This window comes from Pogoniulus pusillus, chromosome 11 (genome assembly GCF_015220805.1).
Source record: "Pogoniulus pusillus isolate bPogPus1 chromosome 11, bPogPus1.pri, whole genome shotgun sequence".
Lineage (NCBI taxonomy): Eukaryota > Metazoa > Chordata > Aves > Piciformes > Lybiidae > Pogoniulus > Pogoniulus pusillus.
In genome coordinates, this window is record NC_087274.1 from 28,601,631 (window position 1) to 28,629,537 (window position 27,907).

General features: G+C 47.7%; 1 protein-coding gene across 1 annotated transcript; it reads right to left on the reverse strand.

Annotated features, from left to right (window-relative positions):
- Positions 1 to 771: 771 nt before the first annotated feature.
- HTRA3 (HtrA serine peptidase 3) lies at positions 772 to 27,907 on the reverse strand. The gene is made up of 9 exons (XM_064151627.1): positions 27,060 to 27,907; positions 20,632 to 20,731; positions 17,811 to 18,033; positions 16,829 to 17,023; positions 13,523 to 13,555; positions 11,558 to 11,672; positions 5,193 to 5,241; positions 1,863 to 1,958; positions 772 to 1,748 (listed from the first exon to the last, which is right to left on the reverse strand). Exons 1-9 carry the CDS (start codon positions 27,481 to 27,483, stop codon positions 1,583 to 1,585), a joined length of 1,401 nt encoding a protein of 466 aa, XP_064007697.1. The 5' UTR covers positions 27,484 to 27,907; the 3' UTR covers positions 772 to 1,582.

Sequence of the window (27,907 nt, forward strand, 5' to 3'; positions counted from 1 at the left end):
TGGCTGCTGGCTGCTCCTGCAGAGCAGCTTGTGCAGAAGATAGTCAACAGCAAGCAGACTTGTGCAGGTTGTGCAGGAGAACCATAGACTCACAGAATGGTTTAGGTTGGAAGGGATCTTAAAGATCATCCTGTTCCAATCCCCCTGCCATGGGCAAGGACACCTTTCACGAGTCCAGGTTGCTCAAGGCCTCATCCAAGCTAGTTTTGAACATCTCCAGGGAGGTTGTGGAGCACAGAATCACCCAATGATCCTCCTAACATCCAGCCTAGACCTCCCCTGGCACAGCTTGAGACTGTGTCCCCTTGTTCTATTGCTGGCTGCCTGGCAGAAGAAACAACCCCACCTGGCTACAGCCTCCCTTCAGGGAGTTGTAGACAGCAATGAGGTCAGCCCTGAGCCTCCTCTTCTGCAGGCTGCACACCCCCAGCTCCCTCAGCCTCTCCTCATAGGGTTTGTGTTCCAGGCCTTTCACCAGCTTCATCACCCTTCTCTGGACACATTCCAGCATCTCAACATCTCTCTTGAATTGAGGCGCCCAGAACTGGACACAGCACTCAAGGTGTGGCCTGACCAGTGCTGAGTGCAGCAGCAGAATAACCTCCCTTGTACTGGCCACACTGTACCTGATCCAGGCCAGGATGCCATTAGTGGCAGGACTGGGAACTCTAAGTGAGTGTTTGAGACTTGATGATCTCCAAGGCCTCTTCCAACCTCAACAGTTCTATGTCTCTGTGACAGCCTTCTTTAGAAAGAGCTTTACAGCAACACTCATTTGTGTAAACTTTAATCTCCTGACAGTAGAAACGTACAGAGTCCGAGCCCGAAGTAGTGTAACAGTTTTACAGCAAAGCTTACCAGTAAAATGCAAAACTGACTTGTACCAAATTCTTTAGAACAAAAATCCAAACATCTGTGCACTTTCTCAAACTTGACTTTGTTCAGCACATCCTTTTTGATTTACAGAACAAGGCAGTAATTCTATAAGAATCATTTACTATATTCCAAACTCGCATGACTTAGGTGTAACACTCTGTAGCCTGAGCCCATTTTTCTTCCTTCTCATATGTACAGATTTCACCTGCCAGCAGCACAGAAGCACCAAGAACAGACATTAAGCTTTGCCAACAGCAATTTCACATTGAAAAGTGTTATATAAAACAAACAGACAGCAACAATCCCTCCCCCCCCCAAAAAAAAATAGCTCAGCTGTGCATTGTAAGAGCTTGGTTCTTGGAGTTTAAGAACCATTTCTCCTCTTGGCGTGCTTCCCACTTCAAAATGCAGAACTGGATCTGCTCTGAACCTGCAGGAAGTGGACCCCATTTTGAACCAGCTACCCAAAATTTGTTTTCCTTCTCCCCCTCCCCAGAATGCAGTTCTTTGACAGGTGAAATCTTCTACAAAGAGCACAACTGAACCCATCCCAGCTACTATGTACAGAAAGGGCTCAGGGGGTTAAGTTAGTCCACCTTGTCATTAGTCAAGAGGAAGGGAAGGGAAAGGACTGCAGCTGTAAAGGAGGTATCTAGTGTTCCAGGGTAAGTGAGTTTAATTATGGTGAGAGCTTCCTCACTCCTATTTACATGACAACTTCAGGCTCAATATTAAATAGTAAGTCATCATTTCCCCTTCGAACTTCAAGTAGTAGAGGTGACTCATTCATCACAGCCTCCTGCAGGTCGCTGGAAGTCACCAAAGGCCGCCCGTTGACTTTAACAATGATGTCTCCGTCTTGGATCCCTCCCCTGCAAGGACAAGAAGCAAAAGACAGTAAGAGTGCATTCCCTGCAGAGAAAAAGAACAAAGACTGCTTACCACTGCTTGAAGAAGTGCTTCTGGTGAAGAAAAACCCTACATACCGATGGGAAGGTGAGTTTGGAACAACCTCATGCACGTAAATGCCACTTCTAACATCAGGAAAATCAGCATTGCTGTGTTTCAATTCTTCCACCAAGCTGAAAGAAGAAGAGAACCGAGCAGGATTTGATTTCACTACCAAAAATCAGTGTTCCAACGTAACTGTTAACTGCTTCTCAAATATGCTGTGACCAAAATTACTGACCTCACTCATCACCCGCTCTTGTGATGAGAACAAACAGGATTTGGATCAAGACAAGGAAGATTTCAGCAAGTCAAAGCTACTTCCCTGTGCAGAGCATGATCTGTTTCGTGGTCCTGCACATCTCCTGCAAGAACCTGGCTTCTGCTATTTGCAGCAGTAGCAGAGAGAGCATTGTAGAAGAGTACAGGGACAGCAGCACTCTTTGACCTGGTCAGAGACACTATAGAATCATAAAATGGTTGAGGTTGGAAGGGATCTCAAAGATCATCCCGTTCCAACCCACTGGCATAGGCAAGGACACCTCTCACTAGAGCAGGTCATCCAACCTGGCCTTGAACACCTCCAGGGAGGGAGCACCCACAGCCTCCCTGAACAACCTATGCCAGTGTCTCACCACTCTCATTGTAGAGAACCCTTTCCTTACATCCAGATTGAATCTCCCCTCTGCCAGTTTAAACCCATTATTCCTCATCCTGTAAAGACCTTGTCCATAGTCCCTCCCCAGTCTTCCTGTAGCCCCTGTAGTTCAGACACTGGAAGGGTACTACAAGGTCTCCTCAAAGCCTTCTCTTCTCCAGACTGAAGAGCCCCAGCTTTTGTAGCCTGTCCTCACAGCAGAGCTGCTCCAGCACTCTGATCATCTTCATGGCCCTCCTCTGGATTTGCTCCTACAGTTCCATGTCCTTCTTTTGCTGGGGGCTGCACACAGTACTCCAGGTGGGGTCTGACAGGAGCAGACTTAACCCTGCTGGCCACACTGCTCTTGCTGCAGCTCAGCACACAGTTGCTGTCTGGGCTGAACTCACACTGGTGGCTCATGTTTGAGCTTTTCATCACCTCAGACCCCCAGGGCCTTTTCCTCAGGGCTGCTCTCAGACATTCCCCACCCAGCCTGTATCTATGCTTGGGACTGTGCCCACCCAGGTGCAAGACCTTACACTTGGCATCGTTGAATGTCATGAGGTTGGCCTGGGCCCACCTCTCCAGCCTGTTCAGTTCCCTCTGGATGGCATCCCTGTCCTCTAGCAAGTCAACTGGGCCACACAGCTTGGTGTCACCTGCAAACTTGCTGAGGGTGCATTCTTGTCCCAAAGAACCAATCCAGTGATGGGACAGAGATATGCTAATAATGTGGCTGTCTTCATTTTTCAAGTCATCCTTCATTTGTCTTTATCTCAACAGCATAGCTTTGGATATCTAGACAGCACAGATTCAGGCATCAGACAGCTCAGAACTGTGAGAGTTCTCCAAGGAAATGCAGCTTCCTCAGGTTTTCTTGAGGAACTGTTTGTGCATCCCTTTCTAAAGAATACAGGAACCAGCTGCAAAACAGAGACTCAGAAACATCCTCTCAATTATGAGGAGATGACATCATTTCAGGTCTGTGCATAGTGTGGGTTCCAACTCACTTCTAGATAAATGACTTTGCTGTCTGCCATGAAAACATGGGGGGTCTCAGATGGGAAGTGAGCCTAAATGGCTGCTTGCAGCTTCCTCTCACTGGGGTTTGCACTGTGGAAACTAAGTGGGCTTTTGATGAGAACAGGCCTGGAGGTATCTTACACTGCTTCATTAGATGCCACAAAGGCAGGAAAACTTCTCATGGTGTTCACAACTATGCAGAACATCACTCAGAGTTCCTTTCCCAGTGGTGCTAAAGCCATTACAGGGATTTGTTCCAGCTGAGGATCTGACTCTTTGGGGAGGACTGCAAGAGCTGAACTCAACAAAGGAAGATGGTTTTACTACAACACCAGATGGAAACTGTCTTCTCCAATTTTCTAGTCTACTGCCACTTTGGAAAGGTGCCCACTGCTGGGAAAGGACACAAGTCTAAGAGCCCTCATGTGTTAATGGCAGAGTACAGCTGGGGAGCAGCAAGATGAAGCAGTGTGAGACAGAAGGGACACTGGAATCATAGAATAGCATCATAGAATCAACCAAGTTGGAAGAGACCTCCAAGATCATCCAGTTTGACCTAGCACCCAGCCCTGTCCAATCAACTAGACCAAGGAGAGTATCCACCTTCTGGCTTTGTTATCATGAAGGCATGAAGCTTGAGTTCTGTGCTTCTAGAACTGCTTTCCTTCCAGATAACCAAACTTCACATCCTATGGCCTCCACTGGCACTGGTAAAACTACTGCCAAACCCTCAGGCAGCTGACCTGGCATTGCCACTCATGGTCACAGGAAGGCAGCAGCTTGTGGCTCACAGAATCATAGAAATGGTTGAATTGTTAAAGATCACCAAGTTCCAACCCTCCTGCCATGGGCAAGGGCACCTTCTCCTTGACCAGTTTGCTCAAGGCCCCCATCCAACAAGGCTTTGAGCACTGCCAGGCTTGGAGCTTCCACAACTGATCTGGGCAACCTGTTCCAATGGTGAAGGATTTCTTCCTGATGCCTGATCAAATCTTTCAATGTCTCTCAAAACCTGGTGTCACTCTGGACATTTTTGTCAAGGACCAAAACCCATCTTCAGCCTCTCCCTCCTTTCCCTCAGCTCCCAGCAGGGCACTCAGCACTATCAGTACTTAGAGAATGACCAAGGGTAATTCTCCAGGGCTCAGAATGTATTTCACCAGCATCACTGAACTGTCTGCAGGCTTCAGAGAAGCTAATACACACTTCTGGATTCTCTGGGGAGTTGTGAAGAAAGCTGAATGCTGAATTTTGGGACTTTTTAGTCTGGAAAAGAAAAGACTTAGAGGGGATCTGATAAATGCTTATAAATATCTGAAGGCTGGCCAGGAGGGGTGGGACAGGCTATGCTCACTCACTCTCTGTGATAGGACAAGGAGCAATGGGTGTAAGTTGCAGCAAAACAGGTTCCACCTCAACACAAGGGGGAACTTCTTTACTGTGAGGGTCCCAGAGCACTGGAACAGGCTTCCCAGAGAGGTTGTGGAGTCTCCTTCTCTGGAGCCCCTCAAGGCCTGTCTGGATGTGTTCCCTGTGTGATCTGTGTTAGATAGTATTGTCCTGCTCTGGCAGGGGGGTTTGGACTGGATGATCTCCTTGGGTCCCTTCCAACCCCTCACATCCTGTGATCTGTGATCCTGTGAACTTCTGAAGCACTGCTGACCCCAGGCATGACCACCCAGCCCTCCCTTGCCAAGGTACTCACGCAGGTGTTATGGTCAGCATCCTGATGCCAATGAAACGTTTCTTCCCATCTGAAAATCACACAGAGGACAGCTCAGAAATTGAGGCAAACACTGACAAAAATAACTACTTTGGTGAGTGACTAAAACAGGATGTGTGAGCTTTTAACAGAACTCAGCAGAGACCACACACATCTCCAGGTTTTCTTTGGTTAGCCTTGGTGTACAGAAGGACAATTCTCCACTCTGCAGGTGAGGGTTAAGGGAGGAGCTCATTTATACTCCAGAAGAGTTTTCCTACAGGAATTTCAGGACAGTGTCTGAGATCCAGTAGCACATGACCTCAGTAAATAGAAGATGTTGCAACCATTGCATTTGAAACTGCTCAAGATAATTAAATCATGTGGTGTTCTCATTGACATGTAGAAATGAGATTTAAAGGAATGAAAATGCCCACCCTTCAGAGAAAGAACAACCAAGGACTCACCTGGATTCTAACCCTTCTTATTACTACCACAAACCCCAAAAAGCATGTTTTAAAAAGACCCCAGAGACATTAGCCAAAGTGATTATAAAGATGGTCAGGGGGCTGGAACACCTCTACTGTGGGGACAGGCTGAGAGAGCTGGGGTTGTTCAGTCTGCAGGGAGGCCTCATGGTCTCAGCCTCCAGGGAGGTGTACCAGAAAGCTGGGGAGGGACTTTTTTAGAAGGGCTGGAAGCAGATATGGTCTTAAACTCTGAGAGAGAGATTGAGACTGGATAGAAGGAAGGGATGTTTTACAGTCAAACACAGGTTGCCCAGAAAAGTGGCAGATCATAGAATCAGTCAGGGTTGGAAGGGACCACAAGGATCATCCAGTTCCAATCCCCCTGCCATGGGCAGGGATACCCTACCCTGGATCAGGCTGCCCACAGCCTCAGCCAGCCTGGCCTTAAGCAACTCCAGGGATGGGGCCTCAACCACCTCCCTGGGCAACCCATTCCAGCCTCTCACCACTCTCATGGTGAACAACTTCCTCCTCACAGCCAGACTGAACCTACCCATCTCCAGCTTTGCTCCATTCCTCCTAGTCCTGGCACCACCTCATATCCTAAAAAGTCTCTCCCCAGCTTTTTTTATAGGCCTCCCTGAGATCCTGGAAGGCCACCTGGAAGCCTCCTCTTCTCCAGCCTGCACAGCCCCAACTCTTTCAGTCTGTGCTCACAGCAGAGCTGCTGCAGCCCTCTGAGCATCCCAGTGGCCCTTCTCTGGACACACTCCAGCATCTCCACATCCCTCTTGCAATGGAGGCTCCAGAAGTGGATGCAGTACTCCAGGTGGGGTCTCAGCAGAGCAGAGTAGAGGGGAAGAATCACCTGTCTTGATCTCCCCCAGTCCTTATGGACATTCCAGATCAGGTTGGCTTGGACCTAAAGATGTTCCTGCAAGGGGGTTGGGTTAGATGATCTTCAAAAGTGCCTTCTGTCCCAAACCATTCTATGACTCCACCATCAGCCAGGGCTCTACAGAATTCTAATTGGTGAAAATTCAGTCCTTTAGGAACTACAGCACATTTCTGCAGTTGACTTTTGGTGGTCATGATACTCCACAGCTGGCTTATGAAAACAGTGCAGTTTGATGACATCCTGAAGTGAGTGCTTCAGTACTTAGTTGCATCCGGTATGAAACAATATTTCCCCTGACTTGTTCCAGCAGTAGTGCTTCACAATTTTATTTGGGCTTCTCCATGTTCTCATGTGAGGAGAGAGTTTGAAAGAGAGGTGTACACAGTGTCTCTTAACTCTTTATTCTTTCCAAGAAAAACAGTCTCAAGTCAAGGAATTAGTCCTGAGTCTTACACATGTCAAATATTCCCATTAGTGTCAGGGAAGATGTTGACTACTAAACATTGGATTTACCACACTGAACATCTGTAACCATCAGCCTTGCCTCTCTCTGAAATGTTCTGCCTTTCCTCTGCTTTAAAGTGAACCCAATGAAATCAAAATCAGCTGCAGGAAGGGCCATGAAGATGTGCAGCTACTCAAAATGGAAGGCTGAGAAGCTTTAGGCAGGGCATACTGCAGTCAGTACTTCTCTAACCTGTGAGCTTCCAATTCCCAAAAGGATCCAGTCGTGGCAATTCTCCTGCCTGAAACTGATCCCCCCTCACCCCTGCAATGTGGGCACTTAAAAGATGAAGCTGACTTCAAGAGACCTGCAGAGGACAGACTCTCTGTGACAGTTTACTGTCTGCACTGAACAGTTTGTTGCTGATCTTTGCACAGAACATACTCTGGGAGCTCAGTTAGGAATGTTTGCACTAAAGGAAAGTGAAAACAAAAGAAAGGACAAAAGAAACTGGTCTGGGAAAAACAAAGCACAAGCAGGGGCTTGAGCAAGAATAAAATCATCACAGAAATGATGCAGATCCAAAAGGGAATTATTGCCCCAGTCCAGATTCTTCCCTTTCCCAAGCTCCAGGCGCTTTATCTGGCAGAACACAGGTGACAAAACTTCAGGCCTCCATTCCACTCCATTCAACCCAAGTCAAATGTCTGGGCACAAGCCCCAGAGTTTTCATCAACCATGATCAGAAGGAATAGAATTGTCCAGTTTATTAGACATAGCCACAGAGACTAAAGAGGGCCAGACAAGCAGCATTTATCATCCCCAGAGGAGAGCCCTCTTGACATCAAGATTAAGTCACACTAGTAGAATATGGCACTTGGAACTACCACTGTTATCTGCTCTGTGAATAAGAAAGTCCCCAAACCTGCCATTCTGACATCTTATGCAGGGCTGGAATAAAGTGAAGCTTTAAATCTAAGAAGCACATCACCAGGGTGAAGCCCCAGCAGGAGTTACAGGAAGGTTAATACGTTAGATTAGGTGGAATGACTGTGAAACCCTTGTGGCTTCTTAAAGCTGGAGCAAAGCACAGCAGAGAGAGAGAGGGATTCAAATAATTTCATTTTTGGAAAGCCCAGGCTAGATTAAACACTGCCTGCAGGGCTACAAGGTCAAGTGAACCACCCTCAGCCACTACTTTAAACTTCAATCTGTTCTGTGTTAACAGAAAGTCACAAGCAGCTGACCCCAGGCACCTAAAAGCACAACAATCACATACTTGAGTCCAAAGCCATCCTCTCCATTTTCACCCCTCTCTGCTCCTGTTCATTTGCAGCTATATACTATGGACAAACCTTCAGTAAGAGAGGCCTTCTGGTACATGAAAGGGGCTACAAGGCTGCAGAGGGGCTGCTCCCAAAGGCCTGCAGTGACAGGATGAGGGACAATGAGAGCAGAGCAGGTTTAGATTGGATGTTAGGAATAAGTTCTGCACCATGAGGGTGCTGGAACAGTGCAACTGATTGTCCAGGGAGGTAGCTGAGGGCTGATTCCAGGAGATCCTCAATAAGGCTCTGGGCAACCTGATCTAGTGGAGGATGTCCCTGGGGACTGTAGGGGAGTTGGGCTAGATGACCTTTGGGGATCACTCCAGCCCAACCCATTCTGTGATCTCTAATACATGCCTTCTCTATACAACTGGTAGTTAGCTGAACAAGTGAGATTTAAGACTAAGGTCAAGCTTATGAAACAATAATCTGAGTACCTCCTGTCTGCCAGAGTCTGTCTGGAAGGAGCAGTTTCCTGATGTTATCATCTTCAGGCAATATGATGCTTAGAGCAAACTGCTAATACCCTTAAGCTTCTATGAGCTAATTGGACCACAGGGGCGGATCCCACTGCATGTAACCGGAGCAAAAAAGAGGCTTACTAGAAACATCCCAAAAATTCTGCCTGCACCAATCCCTTATGTCAAGGAATTATGTCTTTGCAAACCTGAAAACTACGACCACAGGCTTAAGAAATGCAAACTAAGTCTCTAATATGGTGAAAGTATCTCCTAGAAACTCTCTTCACGCGTCAAGGGCTTGAAATGGCTGCGCTTGGGCCTATGGCAGAAGCTCAGAGGGGATTCAGGCAAACAAAACCCAGTAAATGTAAAGGAAAATAGAGTGTAAAACTTGGCCATGCCCAAGGTATGCTAAGCAGTGGTGGCCACACTGACCCAAAGGCTAAGTTTGAATCCTTTTCATAAAATCACAGAATCATAGAATCAAGCAGGTTGGAAGAGACCTCCAAGATCAGCCAGTCCAACCTAGCACCCAGCCCTAGCCAATCAACCAGACCATGGCACTAAGTGCCCCAGCCAGGCTTTGCTTGAACACCTCCAGGCACAGCAGCTCCACCACCTCCCTGGGCAGTCCATTCCAATGCCAATCACTCTCTCTGCCAACAACTTCCTCACAACATCCAGCCTAGACCTGCCCTGGCACAACTTGAGACTGTGTCCCCTTGTCCTGGGACAAGAGACCAACCCCCACCTAGCTACAACTCCCTTCAGGTAGTTGTAGACAGCAATGAGGTTTTGCTTTGATCAGAGGATGAGGAGAATGATGAAAAATCAGGCAGTACATTACAACCTCAAGAGAGACTTGAATCCTTCATTGTGGTTTTCCCTCAAGGTTCCACAGGCAAAGCTCTCTCTAGGCCCTCTAGGTGGTCTCAGCAAATTCTGGAGGCAAAAATGCCTGAAGGAGCAAACTTCAGTGGTGCCTTTCATAGAATCAACCAGGTTGGAAGAGACCTCCAAGCTCATCCAGTCCAACCTAGCACCCAGCCCTAGCCAATCAACCAGACCATGGCACTAAGTGCCTCAGCCAGGCTTTTCTTGAAGACCCCCAGGGACGGTGCCTCCACCACCCCCATGGGCAGCCCATTCCAATGGGAAATTACTCTCTCTGTGAAGAACTTCTTCCTAACATCCAGCCTAGACCTCCCCTGGCACAACTTGAGACTGTGTCCCCTTGTTCTATTGCTGGTTGCCTGGGAGAAGAGACCAACCGCACCTGGCTACAATGCCCCTTCAGGGCATTTCACTGACTTCCCGGCTCCAGTTCCCAGGAATTCCGTGGCAGGCAGAGGGTTTGCTGCACAAGGCTTGTGTTTGTGCTTCTAGGGTGAGGAATCACCCCTCCTGGTTTGAGAGAAGCAGCTGGCTTCTGAAGGGTAACAGCCCTCAGAGTGTATGTGCACATACAGCCACCCTGTCTCAGAAGCCAACACACACTGACGTGGGTGGATAAATAAGGTTCTGCCATGCTGGCTGAAACAGAATTGTCAGCTACTCTGAAATGTGCTTTCCAAATGATAATTAACAACTTTGTTCATCAGCTGCACCCCCTCCAACCCCAGATCAAGAAGTGAAACCAAGCTAATTCAGGGAATTCAGAAAACCACAGATGAGGTGACACACTCACCAGAACTGTGGTGCTCTATCAGCTTTTAGCTTTGACTAAGGGAAGCTTCTGAGTTCTGAGAGAACACTGAGGAGACAGTGGTGTAGGCAAACAATCCTGGCATCAACAACTGGATGAATTCAGGAGAAGACAAGATTAATATAAAAAAGATTCAAGAGAAGCAGCAGCAGCAGCCAACAATCATGACACAAGATGAGTAGGGTGGGGAGAGATGAATTGGCAAGCAAAAGAGAGAAAAAGGTTTGGCCTGGCTGAAGCATTCCCAGATTTGCTCTGACTGTGCAGCATGTGGTAGGACTCCCCTAGTGTGTGACAGATACAAGGCAGCCACACCAAGAGCCCAGAGCACTGCAGCTGTCAGTTGCTGGTTTATTCAGATTTGTGGGCTCTTTGGTGTTGGAACTTCTCCTTTTTTCTGCCTCTCCCTCCCCCATGTATTTCTTCAGGAATTAGCACAGAGCTCTTCAGGAAAAGCCTGGCTGAGGCACTTAGTGCCATGGTCTGGTTGATTGGCTAGGGCTGGGTGCTAGGTTGGACTGGATGAGCTTGGAGGTCTCTTCCAACCTGGTTCATTCTATGATTCTTCCCTCAGTGGGGCCTGAGGCTACCAGAACATCCACTTATGCAGCACTGACAGGAATGACCATGGTAAGAGAAAGCTCACCCAAGGACACTGCACATGCTGCACTCCATCTGTGGGCACTAAAGCTTCCATAGCACACTTTCATCTCCTTTTCCCTTGGACAATATGAAAGGGAAGGATAAGGCTCCTTGAACAAGCCACCAGATGTTCTCAAGATCATTTCAGTCTGTAATGACTCATCTGTGTCCTCACTGTCCTCAGAGGCTCTGTTCCCTCCTGGATTTTTACAGATCTTGTTTACTGCTAAGGAGTTTGAGTAATAAACCATCTCTGCTGCTTCTGTGGAGCTGCTTTCTATTTCCAGGACTGTGGTGTTCCACACTGTAAAATATTGCTGCTCCTCTCCCTAACAAGACCCCAGATCCATGTCCTCTGGCACCTCCCCACCAGATCACAGCAGCCACTGGATGATGCCACTGCTCCCTGCAGGCCTTACCTTTACTTTGTTTGTCAAGAGACTCCGTGAGGAACTGAGTGATGCGGTCTGAAGGGATAGCAAAGGAAATTCCAGCTGTGACCTTCAAGGTGTTAATCCCAATCACTTCTCCATCCTGTGGGGAGACAGCACCCAATTAATTTGTTCCCAAACGACAGATCAAGGGAGGTTCTCCTCCCCCTCTCCTCTGCCCTGGTGAGACCTCATCTTGAATACTGTGTTCAGTTCTGGGCTCCCCAGTTTAAGAGGGGCAGGGATCTGCTGGAGAGGGTCCAGTGGATGGCTATGAGAATGATTAGGGGACTGGAGGGCATGGCTTATGAGGAGAGGCTGAGGGACTTGAGACTTTTTAGTCTGGAGAAGAGAAGACTGAGAGGGGATTTGATAAATACTTATAAATTTATATATGAGGGTTGGGGGTTAGGAGGGCAGGGACAGGCTCTGCTTTCTGCTCCCTGAGACAGGACAAAGAGCAATGGATGTAAGCTGCAGCACAGGAGGTTCCACTGCAATACATGGGGGAACTTCTTTACTGTGAGGGTCACAGAGCACTGGCACAGGCTCCACAGAGAGGTTTTGGAGTCTTCTCTGGAGCCTTTCAAGGCCTGTCTGGATGTGTTCCTCTGTGATCTGTGTTAGATAGGATTGTCCTGCTCTGGCAGGGGGATTGGACTGGATGATCTCCTTGGGTCCCTTCCAACCCCTGACATCCTGTGATCTGTGAGCCTGTGACGGGGTCCAGCTCACTGCCCAGCACTTCTTGTTTAGAGCTGGCTTAAGACATTCTAAGAGTGTTGTAATCGGTTCAGAAATAAACATATCTTGCAAGGGAGGATCTGGGCTGTGATTCACATCTCTCTCACATTGAATTGTGATGGCCAGAGAGATTACAGTACACTTTGTTCATCCAAAGTCCATCCCACCACTCAGCAAGAGATTCCCTCCACCAGGCAGTGGAATCACTACAGCCACAATTCAGCAAGCTCCAAAATCAGCACTGGTTTAAAGCACTCTTTAAAAGCAGTTGTGCTGATAAGCCAGGTCCCATCCTTGCTGTGCATCCCAGGTTTTGAGGTGTGAACAAGCATAACCAGATCCTGTTTTCCTCACTGCTGTGGAAGATTTCCTCTGCTCTGTGGGCAAATGTTTTTCAGTGATGTATAAACGGAGATGTAATTTGCAGTTTGTATTAGTTTAAGGGTGTTTAAGCTCCATGGAGAAGAACCTAAGAGTCCCAGTGGACAATCCCCTCATCCATGGGACAGCAATGTTCCTTGTGGCCAAGAAGGGTGCATTAAGAAAAGTGTGACCAGCAGATGCAGGGAGGTTCTCATCCCCTTCTACTCTGCCCTAGTGAGACCTCACCTGGAATATTGCATCCAGTTCTGGACTGCCCTGTTCAGGAGGAACAGGGATCCACTGGAGAGAGTCCAACAGAGGGCTACAAGAATGATGAACAGACTGCAGCACTCCCTAATGAGGTAAGGCTGAGAGACTTGGGGCTTTTTAGTTTGGAGAAAGGAAGACTGAGAGGGGTTCTAACAAATGTCTATAAATATCTGAGGGCTGAGGATCAAGAAGGAAGGGACAGGAACAGCCTCTGCTCAGTCGTGCCCTGTGACAGCACAAGGGCCAATGGATGTAAAGCAGAGCACAAAAAGTTCCACCTCAACATGAAGAAGAACTTTACTGTAAGAGTCACAGAGCACTGGAGCAGGCTGCCCAGAGAGGTGGTGGAGTCTCCTTCTCTGGAGACTTTCAAGACCTGTCTGGATGCATTCTTGTGTGACCTGCACTAGATTATGGTCCTGCTCTGGCAGCAGGGCTGGACTCTGTGATCACCCTTAACATCCTGTGATCCTGTGAAGGGTTCTTTGCCTAGAGCTAGCTTTAATGACTGGAAACTGGTGTGAAACAAACAACAAAATCTTGAAACAAAGCAACACACAAACCACAAGCACTTACCAGATTAACTAGAGGTCCTCCAGAGTTGCCATACTGTGAAGAAGACACAAGGGAACAATAAATTTACTGTAGGAAAGGCCATTTTCATTTCAAACAGTAACTTGTTTGTAAGTAAAAGAGAGCAGGTCATTTCTTAGGCAGCACTGAACAGATCATCACAGGAAATGTTCACAACTCTTTACAATTACATTATTCTATTCTCAGAAACAGGCTGTAAATTAGGAGCAGCAACTTACCACTCCAAAGAGTTAAGACTCTAAGTTTAAGAAGAGTCATTAAGCAGTTAAAAGCAGTATTTAAATTCTTCTGAACACTCTCAGGACAAGGTTTTGAAATAACTCATTGCAATTTTAAGGTATCCTTCAGTGAGGTGCACATACAGCTCTTGAGTAGGTTTGTTCCTAGTTTTAGTTTTTCTCCATCTCCAACCACAGAATATAGTATAAGGCAGGTAGGACAGAACCACTTTGTAACCACTGACATGCAGCTCTCCCTAGGGAGCACACACAACAGCTCTGAGCAGTCTGAAATTGCCTAATACCTAATGGCCTTCAGAGCAAATATCTAACCAGGCTACAGGAAATGAGATTTGGAGACGTTTCTTGTTCATCATCTTCATGTTGGCTCAATAAGCTTGTTTGTGAGCAAGGTCAGTTTTCAAGTAGGTCTGCTGAACAGCCAAGAGCAGCAACCTAGCACTCAAAAGAAACAAAAGCTAAAGTGATGCATGACAGCAGCTTGAGCCACAAACTGTTTACACTTTGATAGCACTGGGCAAACCTTATCAATTCTCACAACAAAACAGACATCAAACTCTCCAGAACAGCTTAGAAGGTGGAGTTTAAACCAAGAGATCAGTTTCTCAGATTGTATCCTTTCAGTGAGCAGGAGCTGCACACTGATTTTACATCTGACTGGCAGAGGAACCAAGGTAAAGAACTCTCAGCCTTGCTCAGCATATCACTTTTGCTTCACCTGTCCTCTGCCTGAAGGATGACAACTTCAGCACAAGCAGTATAGTTCCACTTAGGAAGGCATGGTCCTGTTTTCTCCTGCCCCATGTTCCTGCTGTCCTAGCAGCTCTCAGAAGGCAGCTGCATGCACATTCCTGCAGGGAAGTCTTGGCTGAGCCACAGGAATGCTCTGAACAGCCCAGCTCTGAAACTCCTCCCGTTCTCAGGAGAGAACTCGCACATGAGCTAAGCACAAAGCATCCCTATGCCAGGGTCTAGCTTCACATTCTGTGGTCTCAGATGGCAAAGCAATTCAAATCTGGTGGCATATTCCTTACCTCCTCTGCTATCACTACGCATTCACCAGCTTTTGAGGGCAATGAAAGCCTAGGCAGCAGTCTTGAGGAATCCTGAAGAATTCCAGGTTCTAACTCCATCTCTACCACCATTTCAGCGTCTGCTCCCAAGGAAACAATTTCACATGCTTTTTCCTACGCTCCTCATATAACTAAGAGAGCCATTCCAATTCAATGTTGAGGTTCAGCTCCTGGATCAGACAGAAGCTTTTGGGAAAAGCTCCCTTTTATGTCCTATCCTAGCACCAGAAGCAATTCCCTCTTTCTTCCCCCTACAATTTATCTCAACAAGTCTGTGATGATAAATATCTGTGAAGTGCTTTATGTGTGTAAAACACTAAGAGTTACGACTTGTCATGTCAAATTTGACACTGAGGTGCAGTAAATCCTCAGAACATTTTCCTTTCAATGTGTAACAGATTTAAGCCCTAACATTGCAGGCTGTTTTCTTTCAGGCTATTTTTCTCCTCAGAGATGCGTGCAGCACTCTTTTTAGAGTGAGTACAAGTTGTATATACACCCAAGGACTTGACTTAAGCTCTGTGGATCCTTCCAAGCTGCTCTGAGGGGGGACATTACTTTCCTGTGTTTCTGTATAATATGCAGTGCTGGGATTCTTCATTCCAAACTGTACCTCAAACCTCATGTTGTTTTACATTTAGGTTCTTACTTGGAGCATGTGATGTGCAAAAGGAAAAGAAGATGAACAATAAAGAAAACAGCCTTCTCTTTATGCTCTTATCTGGGTGTCCTGTCACAAAATTGAAGCAGACAATATCAGCCTTAGTACTCCATCTGCTTCTAATGCATGGAGACAAAAGAAACTTTGGCTCCATCCTACAGCTTGCTTGGCCAGATCAACTGAACAAGCAGAGAAAAAGGTTGATTTACTGGTCTAACTGCACGAGACCTACAGGATGAAAAGGGTCTGCCACATCTTGCATCTTCAGAGACAGCTTCAGTGAGGGCAGTTTCACTTATCAGACCCTTCCCAACACCAATACTGACCACAGCCTGCAGACTGTGCTAGTTTGAAGCTAGCTAGAATGTTTTGGTGAGAAGAACTAGATCATAGGCTGGGAAAGGAAAACAGTGGTGATGTCCACTTCCCTCAGAGTCTCACAAAGGAGATTGGGAAGGAGAAAGGAAAACATTAGATATCACTTTCACCATTTTGTCACTCTGCCTTGGGCTTCTGACTGAGCTGCATCTCCCTAACCTCACCTTCCACTCACCTTTGCTTCTTAACCTCTTGGCTGAACCTCCATTCTTCCTTAGGACTGGAGTGAGGTTGAGAGGGACAGGGGGAAGGTGCAGGGGTGGTTGAGAGCCCCTCCTGGGGACTCAGGTTTCTGGGAGGGCAGTTGTGTTTCTGTATTACTTTTTACCTTGTATATTTCTGTATACAACTGCATATATTGTACATATCTGCTTGCATATTGTGCTAGCTGTAAATAAATAGCTTCATTTATATTCCCAGAGCTGGCTGAGCCTAGTCTGGGTAATTTCTAGAGTGTGGAGGGGCAGGGTACACCCAAACCATCACACAGACACTGTATGGTGTTTTTATAACAGAAGAGGTGGTTGTGGCCAGGAGAAGGTTGCTCTCTTCTCTCAGGTGGCCAGCACCATAACAAGAGGACACAACCTCAGGCTGCACCAGGGGAAATTTAGGCTGGAGGTGAGGAGAAAGTTCTTCACTGAGAGAGTCATTGGACACTGGAATGGGCTGCCCAGGGAGGTGGTGGAGTCGCCGTCCCTGGGGCTGTTCAAGGCAGGATTGGACGTGGCACTTGGTGCCATGGTCTGGCCTTGAGCTCTGTGGTAAAGGGTTGGACTTGATGATCTGTGAGGTCTCTTCCAACCCTGATGATACTGTGATACTGTGTGATACTGTGAAGAGCTCCACCTCTCAGAGCCCACATGTTCTGCTGCATAGGTGGGAACATGAAGGTGCCAGGCCTGCGAGGCTCAGCTGCTCACACCCCAGTACGTACATTGATAATTGCGTCCGTCTGGACGTAGTCCATGTCCGAGTCCCGCAGGCCCAGCTCTTTGCCGTCCCGCTGAGCAGTGCTGACAATCCCTGTTGTCACAGTGTTCTGCAAGGCAAATGGGCTTCCAATTGCCACCACAAATTCTCCTGGCCTCAGATCAGCAGAGTGTCCCAGGAACAACACCGGCAGCTTTTTCTTAAGTAAAGACAGAAAGAAAGATTCAGTTATACCTACAAATAACCTGGTTGGTAAGACTGAGAACTAGTAAGAAGTTAGGAACATCCACTTGCCAACACATCAATGGAAAAGCCACTCATTGCCACACACCCAAAATTGAAGTCAGGTAAAATCACTATACTGAGAAGTGTTGCTGCTTTAAACCCTTCAGAAACTAACTGCTAGCAGCAGCACCTTGCGATTTCACCCAGGAAAAAGAAGCCAGGAAGATTCTGAAAGAGATTTCCCTGTTTTCCAGCAGATTGTTCCCTCTTCCTCCTGGAAGCAGCACACAAACCAGCTGCTGACCAGTCTGCTGCTCTCCCTACACCACGTCCCACCTTGCAGTCCAGCTACTGGCATAAAGCTGGAAGGATTAACTGAAATAACCTGGGTCTTCAGGTCACAACAGCAAAACCTGGCTACTTACCAACTGAGATGCATTTTTCCCTTGATTCTAGCTGTTCCTAGCATGGAAGAGAAAGTCATTTAACTCTAAGACCTATTAACTGAAATAACCTGGGTCTTCAGGTCACAACAGCAGAACCTGGCTACTTACCAACTGAGATGCATTTTCCCCTTGATTCTAGCTGTTCCTAGCATGGAAGAGAAAGTCATTTAACTCTAAGACCTATATTTAAGTACCTGGTTTCCCCAGACACATTTCCAAGGACTCCCTAAACACATTCCAGCCAGTCCTTCTGTACCAAATGAAACTGAAACATGGTTCACAAATTAATTCATCCACCTGCTTATGGCTGCCCACCTTAGGGTGAATCTTTATCGTGGCAATGTCAGATTTCTTGTCAATGTCTCTGATGGTTGCTTCATAGGTGTCTCCATTCTGTAGCTGCACTTTCAGTTGTTGTCTCCCTGATATAGCATTGGTGCTTGACACCACGTGGGCATTGGTCACAATTAAACCAGAATCAGACATAATGAAGCCAGATCCACTGGAGAGGGGGACATTTCGGCCAAAGAGAGGGTGCCTGTGCAGGAAGCAAGTAATTAAGACTCATGAGAGAAGCATAACTTAAAAGAGATCACATTAGAAATCATTCACCACCTTAGAATCATAGAATCAAGCAGGTTGGAAGAGACCTCCAAGATCATCCAGTCCAACCTAGCACCCAGCCCTACCCAGTCAACCAGACCATGGCACTAAGTGCCTCATCCAGTCTTCTCTTGAAGAACTCCAGGGATGGCGACTCCACCACCTCCCTGGGCAGCCCATTCCAATGCCAATCACTCTCTCTGTGAAGAACTTCCTCCTAACATCCAGCCTATACTTCCCCCAGCACAACTTGAGACTGTGTCCCCTTGTTCTGTTGCAACTTGCCTGGGAGAAGAGACCAACCCCCACCTGGCTAAAACCTCCCCTCAGGTAGTTATAGACAGCAATGAGGTCTGCTCTGAGCCTCCTCTTCTCCAGGCTAAACAAGAGAAGAGGAGGCTCAGGGGTGACCTCATTGCTGTCTACAACTACCTTTCACCCTGAGAAGTAAAGCATTTGATGGTCAGAGCCACAAGCCTTGCAAACATTTAGTTAAAAAAAAAAACAAGGATAAAGAAAGGATCCTCCCCTGAAAATGGTGACTGCTTTCAGTCAGTCAGGGAGACAACAACTGGGGTTTGCAGACAACCCAGAGGGTTTTCAACTCCATCTTTCCAGGCTTCCTTGCAAAGAGGCTAGGTGACAAAAAGGGAAGGAGGAGGAGCCCATCTGACATCAGTTGCTGCTTCTATACAGGAAGGAAATGATGTCAGGAAATAGCAAAGTTGAAAAATGGATTGATCATCTAATGGGAAAAGGGGAAGACAACACAACCTTGCAGCTGGACAGAGGAGTAGAATCATAGAATCAAGCAGGTTGGAAGAGACCTCCAAGATCATCCAGTCCAACCTATCACCCTGCCCTATCCAATCAACTAGACCATGGCACTAAGTGCCTCAGCCAGGCTTTTCTTGAAGATCCCCAGGGACGGTGCCTCCACCACCTCCCTGGGCAGCCCATTCCAATGCCAATCACTCTCTCTGTGAAGAACTTCTTCCTAATATCCAGCCTATACCTACCCTGGCACAACTTGAGACTGTGTCCCCTTGTTCTATTGCTGGTTACCTGGCAGAAGAGGCCACCCCCCACCTGGTTACAGCCTCCCTTCAGGTAGTTGTAGACAGCAATGAGGTCTGCCCTGAGCCTCCTCTTCTCCAGGCTAAACAGGCCCAGCTCCCTCAACCTCTCCTCATAGGATTTGTGCTCCAGGCCCCTCACCAGCTTCGTTGCCCTTCTCTGGACATGTTCCAGCACCTCAACATCCTTCTTGAATTGAGGGGGATGTTGAGGTGCTGGAACATGTCCAGAGAAGGGCAACAGAGTAAAGAGGGGACAACTCAGGGAATCATGAAGCCCAAGTATTGGCTGCCAGGAAAAAGGAACCTGAAAAACTGGGAATGTGAAAGAAAGGAAATTATAACTCACTTAACAATGGATAAAAGTTGATAGGGAACAACACTTGCTGCAATAGAGACAATTAGAAGACTTTATAAACTGTTCAAAGCATTATGACTTGACTTTATGACCTTTCATTTGTTAGGGGAAGAAAAAGTGCCTGGGCAGCAGAAGATGAGAAAGAGTCCACAAATCCTTCTTTCTTTCAAGCTGTGGTCCTTATTAGGAAATGGTTTGAAAGTTCTGGGCTACTCAGCAGTAAAGAACTGGAGCCAATCCCAGGCAGAAGGCAGCATCACAATTAGTGCCCAGCAGGCTGCTGGACAAACATTTACTTATAGGGAAAGAACAAACAACCCAAGCAACATATGCAGAGAACTTAAACATTCTCTGCTGTAGCATCCTCTCCAAAAAGCAGTTAAAATGTGCACAAAGCTAGGGCTTTAAAGAGCCTACAGAAATGTTCCCATCAATTCTTCAGCCTAAGCAAAATTAGAGTACTCCAATCAGAATGGCATTGGTGTCATGGAGTAAATATACTATTGGGAGTAATCTGTTCTGACAGCAGGTTGATTTGAGCCCTCACGGTTAAACCTGCTTCCTAGGTTGTTTGGAGCTCTCAGTGTTAAACTTGCTTCAGCACAGTGAGTATGCCTTGGTCAGCAATTCAGTTCCTTTCTTTCCCATCAGAACTCATTTCTGTTTAGATAGCATACACCTGGCCAAAACGCTACGTTCCAACGCTCTCCCTGCCAAAATCAAATCACCTCACACTGAAAGAAGAACCAGCAACAAGCAGCTATGTTTTCCCAGCTTAACTTTTGGATTTCTATTGTGTGTTGGACCATGTTTATTATCTCATTGAAAAAAGAACAGCATAACACCTTTTAGTGAGGGCTAAGAGCTCCAAAGATGAGCCACAGACTTATTTTATGGCAGTCAGCACATAAAGTGCTGTGCAGAGTGTTCAGCCCAACAAAACTGATCCACTGAACAAAACACACCAATGAGGGCTTCTCTGGGTAAAGGAGCTTGCTCTGGAACAGTATTTGGGGAACAAATTCCAAATGAAAATGACCACACTGGGCACTCTTTGTTAAACAATGCACTTAAAATCCAAGGAACTGCCAAGTGTTACCTGAGGAAAAGTTCAATGTGCACAACTGCAGGTGCGATCTTCTCCACCACATCTGCTATGAAGTTGAACTTGTATCTTGGGCTGCTGGACTGTAGGTGACCTATACTAGCAGAAAGAATTGGATATGTTAATAAGACAATACCCATTTTTACCAAGGAGGTGAGATAAATGTGCTTTGAATTGCTTCCCCTGCCAGGATAATGTCCAAACTGGCAAAGGAACTGAAGTTACTATAATGGTTCAAAATTCATCCAGCTTTTCCCTTGATGCTGAGAAAATTATACATCAGCATCACTTGGCTGTAGGTTCTTTGATTTCCTTGGCAATCTACAAGCTTTGTAGATTTCTCAGGACAACAGGTAACTATTAACCAAACCCCCTGGGGTCATAGGACGTCAGGCTGAAGAGACCTCAGGAGGTCGCTCAAAGCCAAGTCAGCTGCAAGGGCAGACCAGGTTGCTCAAAGGCTCTGCCCAGATGGGACTTGCAAACCTCCAGGGATGGAGTCTCCCAAAACTCTCCAGCCAGCTTGTCCCTCTGCTTCACAGTCCTCCGTGAGGTATCTAGTCTGAAACCCTCTTGCTGAGACTAATATCTCAGCTCATGCCCATTGTCTCTTATCCTCTCACTGCAAACTACAGGATCACAGAATCAGAGGACATTAGGGGTTGGAAGGGACCCAAGGAGATCATCGAATTTAACCCCCCCTGCCAGAGCAGGGCAATCCTATCTAACACAGGTCACAGAGGAACACATCCAGACAGGCCTTGAAAAGCTCCAGAGAAGGAGACTCCACAGCCTCTCTGGGGAGCCTGTTCCAGTGCTCTGTGACCCTTACAGTACATAGCCTCATAACTACACAGCCTCACAACTTCCTCACTGAGTACAGGAAGGCTGCTGTTAGGTCCTCCTGAAGCTTTGTCTTCTCCAGGATGAACAAGCCCACTTATCTTCTGTGAAAACAAGCTGAGAGATGTCCAGGCCCATTGACCATCCCCATGACCTTCTTCTGAACTCACTCCAGTTGGCCAGAGCCTTTCTTGTATTGAGGGGTCCAAAACTAGACGCAGCACTCTACATATAGTCTAAAAAGTGCTGACTTAACAGAGCTGCAGCATCTGGGAAGCTGTTAGGATTTTTTGAAGGAGGCACATTAGAACCCTGCTGTAAATGGCAACCTTTGTACCTGAAAGGCTTTGCAAACTCACATTTAAGCTGCTGCAGACAGGTGGATGTAGCAACAGATGAGTAAATGCTAAGTGTTCTTCCAAGCGCCACTGCAGCACTACACACAGCATCTCTGAATGCTGAACAGAGTATCTCAGGAGGGGGAAAAAAACCCACAGCATCCTGGATTCTAACATCACAAGTCCAGGACCTCTGTACTGGGGTCACAGGACAAGAATATTCAGACCTGAACAAATTCAAATCTGCACTACATACTAAAGGGAAAGCTGAAACCAAGGAGTGTCAGAAGTAACAGACATGCAAACTTTGCAGGAGAGGTGCAGCTGAAGATCTCCTGATCAGAGATGAGCTGCTCTTACTGTTGTCTGGTGGGGACTCATTTCTGATGACAGGACATTGACTTACAAAGTTGAGATGCCTCCATAGAAACTGATCTCCCTTGAATCATTTCCTGCAAGCTGGGAGTGATGTGAAGGTTTAACCATTATATGCCATGCCAGGAACTCAAGCTGTTGACTTGTAAGATGTAACTGCAAGCTAACATTTACTCTCAGACTGTTTAAGGGAACTAGAACGTTGATTATCATTCATTCATTAATATGCACTAAAATGTTAAGTGCTGATTTTCTTCAGAAGTTCTCAACATCCTTTAAAAAGGAAGAACTGCAGCTTGGTAAACTGAAGAGGGAAGCAACAGCCAACATGGTGCAAGCTGTGTAAGGTGACCCTGGAAGCAGGTGGTGTAACTAGCAGTAGAATAAGGGCTTTATGTCAGACCTTTCATCTACCCTTTGGTTTGCTTTAGTTGGCAGACACTAGCTGCTGCTCCTGTCCTTTCTAAAACACTAAATATGTGCCTTCTTACCTCTCCATCTTTCCAAGCTGCTCTTGCTGCCTTACAGAGCTCCACGCAGCTTTTGGACCTCTGCTGGCCTGTGGAAGCAAAAGCTCCCAAGTTTCCAGCAGCTTTGTGTGTTTTGACCTATTGACCTACTGAGATTTGCCACACATTTTCTCAAGGGTCTCTCAACCCACTGTTTTCCACGTTTATTACTGCATGCTCAAAATCATCTCACACTAGCCAAAGCTAATTTACCTTGGCAAAAAACTGTAATTTAATCCAATTAACTACCTCTTGTATAACCAAGATGTCAAAGGTGCTGCAATTAGGTCATACTTCAAGAAAAACCAAATTTACACTGCATGACTCTTTAGCTGTCTCCAGATTTCCCCAATTATCTCCACAACCACAAATCAAGCTGCTTTTCAGCAGATTTGAACTCCCACTCTATTTTCTGAACTAAGTGACTAGATCATAGAGTCAGTCAGGTTTAGAAGGGACCACAAGGATCATCTAGTTCCAATCCTCCTGCCATGGGCAGGGACACTCTCCCCTAGATCAGGCTGGCCACAGCCCCATCCAGCCTGGTCTTAAACACCTCCAGGGATGGGGCCTCAATCACCTCCCTGAGCAACCCATTCTAGCCTCTCACCACTCTCATGGTGAACAACTTCCTCCTCACATCCAGTCTGACTCTCCCCACCTCCAGCTTCTTTGCTCAATAAATCTCCAGAAGCTCTCCAGCTTCTCTCACAGAACACTCAAAATCCAGATTTGGATATAGGTGCACTAGCTGGAGTTAGTGTTCATCTTGTTCTGTAAAATGGGCTCTTACATTTCCAGCTCTATGAGCTCCAACTACCTTGGATTTACAGAGACAAAGTTAAGTGCCTGACGGGTAGGAATATCCTTACTGATAGCTTAAGGCTTTTCTTGGATAGTAGTGTCACCTACAGCTCTGAGTTTATCTAACAGCAGGTCCATCTACTTACAGAAACAGACCTGCTCCAGGTCTGCATTAACACTGCTTCGGAACAGGAATTCCAAAGCATTTGTAGAATTAATCTACTATGAAAAGACAAAAGAAACAATCAGCAGAAACAAACTGTGATAATCCCACTGAAGAAAATAAAGCCAGACCCATTTATACTTCCAATTTTCTGCCAGGTTACTCCCTACAGCATTAAATCAAATCGCAGTCAGTGTTGTCTTAAAAGCAATGCATTGTATTAAACCCCTCAGTTTTGAAGTCACTAAGAACCTTTCAGCCTGGGAAACTCATTTTTTAAGGCTGGGGGGTGTGTGTGTCCATCCCCCTTTTAAAACCAGCTTCAGAAAAGATGGGTGTTCAGCAAAATTATTATGTCTAAGGGAGGACTGCAACCTGGCAGATCTGATGGCCAGGGATAAACACTGTCCCCACTGTGCTTTCATGGGAAGAAATGAAAGACAAATAAAAGATTATAATGTCTCTGCTTAAAAAACAGAAACATCTGCTGGAAACATAGGTTCATGGGCAGCTTTTCTGATGAATTCAGCATTAAGATCAAGTTGCATAGCTGTGCACTGACCATAAAGCCTTGGTGAGTTTAATGCCACATTATGGTTCAGGCAACTTGTTTATACAATGGGTGTCTGCCGTGCAGAGACGAGAACAATCTGGTGAAGCAGCACCAAAGGGGCTCTCCTCTGCAGTGCAGGAGTCACACAGTCAGACAAGCTGGCACAAACCTTCCAGCACAGACACCTCACTGCCTTCAGATGCTTGTCACTCCTCCTTCCCAAGTGACTCTCGTAAGGACACCCAAGGAGAACATCTCTTTCCAGGTAGCCAGCCTGGGAAGTGCTATGCTCTGATACCCAACACTGTACAACGTCCAGCCTCACCTGCAGGGGCTCAAAACAAACTCAGACACAAGGAAAACAATCAGTGAAGGAATGTGACTAGAGTTTGTCTTTCCAGGCAGTACCTTGCAGTGCATTTCCCTAAATACACATGGAGGCAGCTGCAAGGTTTTGATGACACTACAGGAGATCTCAGCATCCCACACAAGCAACTGGAAATGGACAGGAGCAGTGGTGGTCTGAAATTGGCCTAAGTCACTATGCAAGGCTAGGGTTATCTGAGACTGGTTTAATGGATGTATGGTTAAGTGACACAACTAGCTTGCCTTTCACTCTCGAGTCATCTGAGGCCAGATTGCTTTCAAGAACAGGGAAGAGAGTAACTTTAAACTCTCAACTTTCTTATAAACCTCTCATTATAGCCATTGCATGTCATTGTCTGAAAAAAAACCCACACCAAAACACCAAAAAAAAAACCATCATTGAGTTCTATTCCTGGCTCAACCACCAACTCAGTCTGACCTTGAGCAAGGCATTTGGTTGCTTTGAGCTTCAGTTTGTCCAGCTGTAGAACTGAACTAAAAAAAAAATTCAAAACTTAACAGAGAAGCAGATGCTTCAACTAAGCTGAGGTTTTCTGGGACAAGAAAAATAAAGCCAAAATAAAGTGAACACTAAAATAGTCGCCTGGAAAAAATAAAGTGTTACTTCCACTTCATGGCTCCAAATTCCTAAGCCTATTAGCAGTAGATTCAGGAGGATTCCTTAAAGAAAATGTCATATACATACCAAAGCCTAAGCACTCAGTAAGCCCTTAGCTGCAGGCTAGCTCACACTCTGATTATTTCATGTGGATCAGCTCCAACCAAGTATTAGGAGTACTACAGCTAACAGATGCTGATGTGAAAAGGAACAGGCAAACAGCAACTCACAGCTACAAAACACTGGAGACACTGATCATTTGCTGCTCCAGGCTGGCATCCTGAGCAGCTCTTGGCTTTGACAAGGCACTCCTAAAGGCACTCTCTTGAGCTCCTCCCTCTCTGCACCACAGTTTACCTCAAGAGTGGGATGTATGAAAGGTGCCCAACTCAAAGAGAAGCCACAACAGTAGCTCTTCTCCCTTTGACCTCTCCCAGTAATTTTGTCAGGCTTGCTATCAATGAATAAATGGAGTGGTTAGAGGTTCACCTGACTTAATGGAAACACTAATGCGTGGTTTAAAGCTCTGTTGTGCATATGAATTATCTTTCCAGCAATGCAATGAGAAAGGGAGCTGAAGCAACCCCTTAAAATGATCTCTATCTGTGGATGTGAAAAGGTATTAGCAGTGTGACACCTCCATGAAGAGATCAGAGGGCCAACCAGAGCCTGGGCTGCATCAGGAGCAGTGTGGCCAGCAGGGCGAGGGAGGTGATTCTCCCCCTCTATTCCGCTCTGCTGAGACCCCACCTGGAGTACTGCATCCAGCTCTGGAGCCCCCATTACAAGAAGGATGTGGAGATGCTGGAGTGTGTCCAGAGCAGGGCCAGGAGGATGCTCAGAGGGCTGCAGCAGCTCTGCTGCAAGGACAGACTGAAAGAGTTGGGGCTGTGCAGGCTGGAGCAGAGGAGGCTCCCAGGTGGCCTTCTTGTGGCCTTCCAGGATCTGAAGGGGGCCTACAAAAGAGCTAGGAAGGGACTTTTTAGGCTGTCAGGTAGTGCCAGGACTAGGGGGAATGGAGCAAAGCTGGAGGTGGGGAGAGTCAGGCTGGAGGTGAGGAGTAAGTTGTTGAGCATGAGAGTGGTGAGAGGCTGGAATGGGTTGCCCAGGGAGGTGGTTTAAGCCCCATGGCTGGAGGTGTTTAAGGCCAGGCTGGCTGAGGCTGTGGTCATCCTGCTCTAGGGTAGGGTGTACCTGGGCATGGCAGGGGGATTTGAACTGGATCATCCTTGTGGTCCCTTCCAACCCTGACTGATTCTACGATTCTATGATCCACTTTAACAACAGTTAGAAAAACTACTAACTTCAATGGTTACTAAACTGTCAGAAGCAAAACCTTCCAGCCTGAAGCTGTCACAGCATCTCACAGTATCTGAGCACAGGTCCTTGTATGCTACTGCAAACAGAAGCCTGTGCTGTCAGGTGCATTCACCTCCTGCTCACCGGAGCGTTGCAGCAGCATGCAGCGCACCAAGTGTCCACAGCCGTGCCACCAGGGTGCCCACAGCCGTGCCACCAGGGTGAAACCTTCTCAAACCACACCATCAGGCCTCCAGCCCGCACTGATGTTCAAGGAGGATTTCTGCCGTGCGAAAAGGAGCTGAGCGCCACCCACACGTCACAGCGATCCCCCTGGCTGCCTTGGACCTTGCAGCCTCTTGCCACCCCTAGAACCACCCAATCTCCCCAGGTCACACAGAATCACTGAAGGGTTCAGTTAGGTTGGAAGGGACATCTTAGTCCAAGCCTCCTAGAGCAGGATCGTCATTTCTCTTGGGGCGTGAAGCATCCCGGCCCCCCGCTGTGCACCCGCTGCCCTTTGCCCAGCGGGCAGGCCCTGCCATGCTCCTACCCGATTCACAGGCTCCTTTCTGGACCTGGGCGACGGCGGGCAGGCCGTGCTGCAGCGCCTTGCGGCTCACCGCCTTCAGCTGGCAGATGTTGTCGTAGGTCCGGCCGTCGCTGCCGCACACCTGGGCGCTGAGCTTGCACTGGCAGACCCCCTTGGCGAAACGCTTGCCCATGGGGTAGCGGCAGTCGAGGCTGTCCCCGCACGGCGGGTCCTCTTTGCGGCCGCAGGAGTCCCCCTCGCCCGCCGCGCAGATGAGGCAGCAGTTGCAGCGGTCGGGGACGTAGCCGCTGGGGCAGCTGGGGCTGGGGCACTTGGAGACATCGCAGCGGGTCGGGCACTTGGCTCGGGCAGCCAGGAGGTCCGCGGCGCCCGGGCTGCAGCTGAGAGAGAGCAGGAGCAAGGGGCTCAGCAGCGACGGCCGCATCCTCGGCGGGCTGCTGGCGGGGACAGCGGCCGAGAAGGGGTGCGAGCCCGCCCGGCCCGAGGGGAGGAGGCGGGGAAGGTGCAATCGCGGTGCGGCGAGGGAAGGGAAGGTCGAGCTTTATGCACACACGGGCGGGGAAGCGTCTTCAGCCCGAGCAGAGCTTCCGCGGGCGCAGCGGGAAGGAGCGGCAGCTGGAAGGAAGGAGCCTGCAGTACAAAGCCGCGAAGTCAAGGCCAGCTCGGTCCGTCCGAAGCGCGGCAGCTCGGCTGCTCCTCAGGACCAGCTCACAGGGGGGAGGCTCTGAGCCATGGCCAAGCTGCCGCGCAAGGTGAGCGCCGTGGCCGAGCAGCAGCGAAGGCTTCGCCGAGCAGAGCGGCGCGGTTTTATGTGCGCCGAGCCCACCGCCGCCTCCAGCAGCGGCCGC

Bases quoted from the DNA above. Each gene is read 5' to 3' on its own strand.
- HTRA3 (XM_064151627.1), bottom strand. From the start codon at position 27,483: ATGCGGCCGTCGCTGCTGAGCCCCTTGCTCCTGCTCTCTCTCAGCTGC. The intron at 17,024-17,810 runs GTGGGCAGCCAT...TCTTTACTTAAG, and splicing joins CGATAAAGATTCACCCTAAG to AAAAAGCTGCCGGTGTTGTT. The intron at 1,959-5,192 runs GTGAGTACCTTG...TTCTTCTTTCAG, and splicing joins ATGCTGACCATAACACCTGC to CTTGGTGGAAGAATTGAAAC.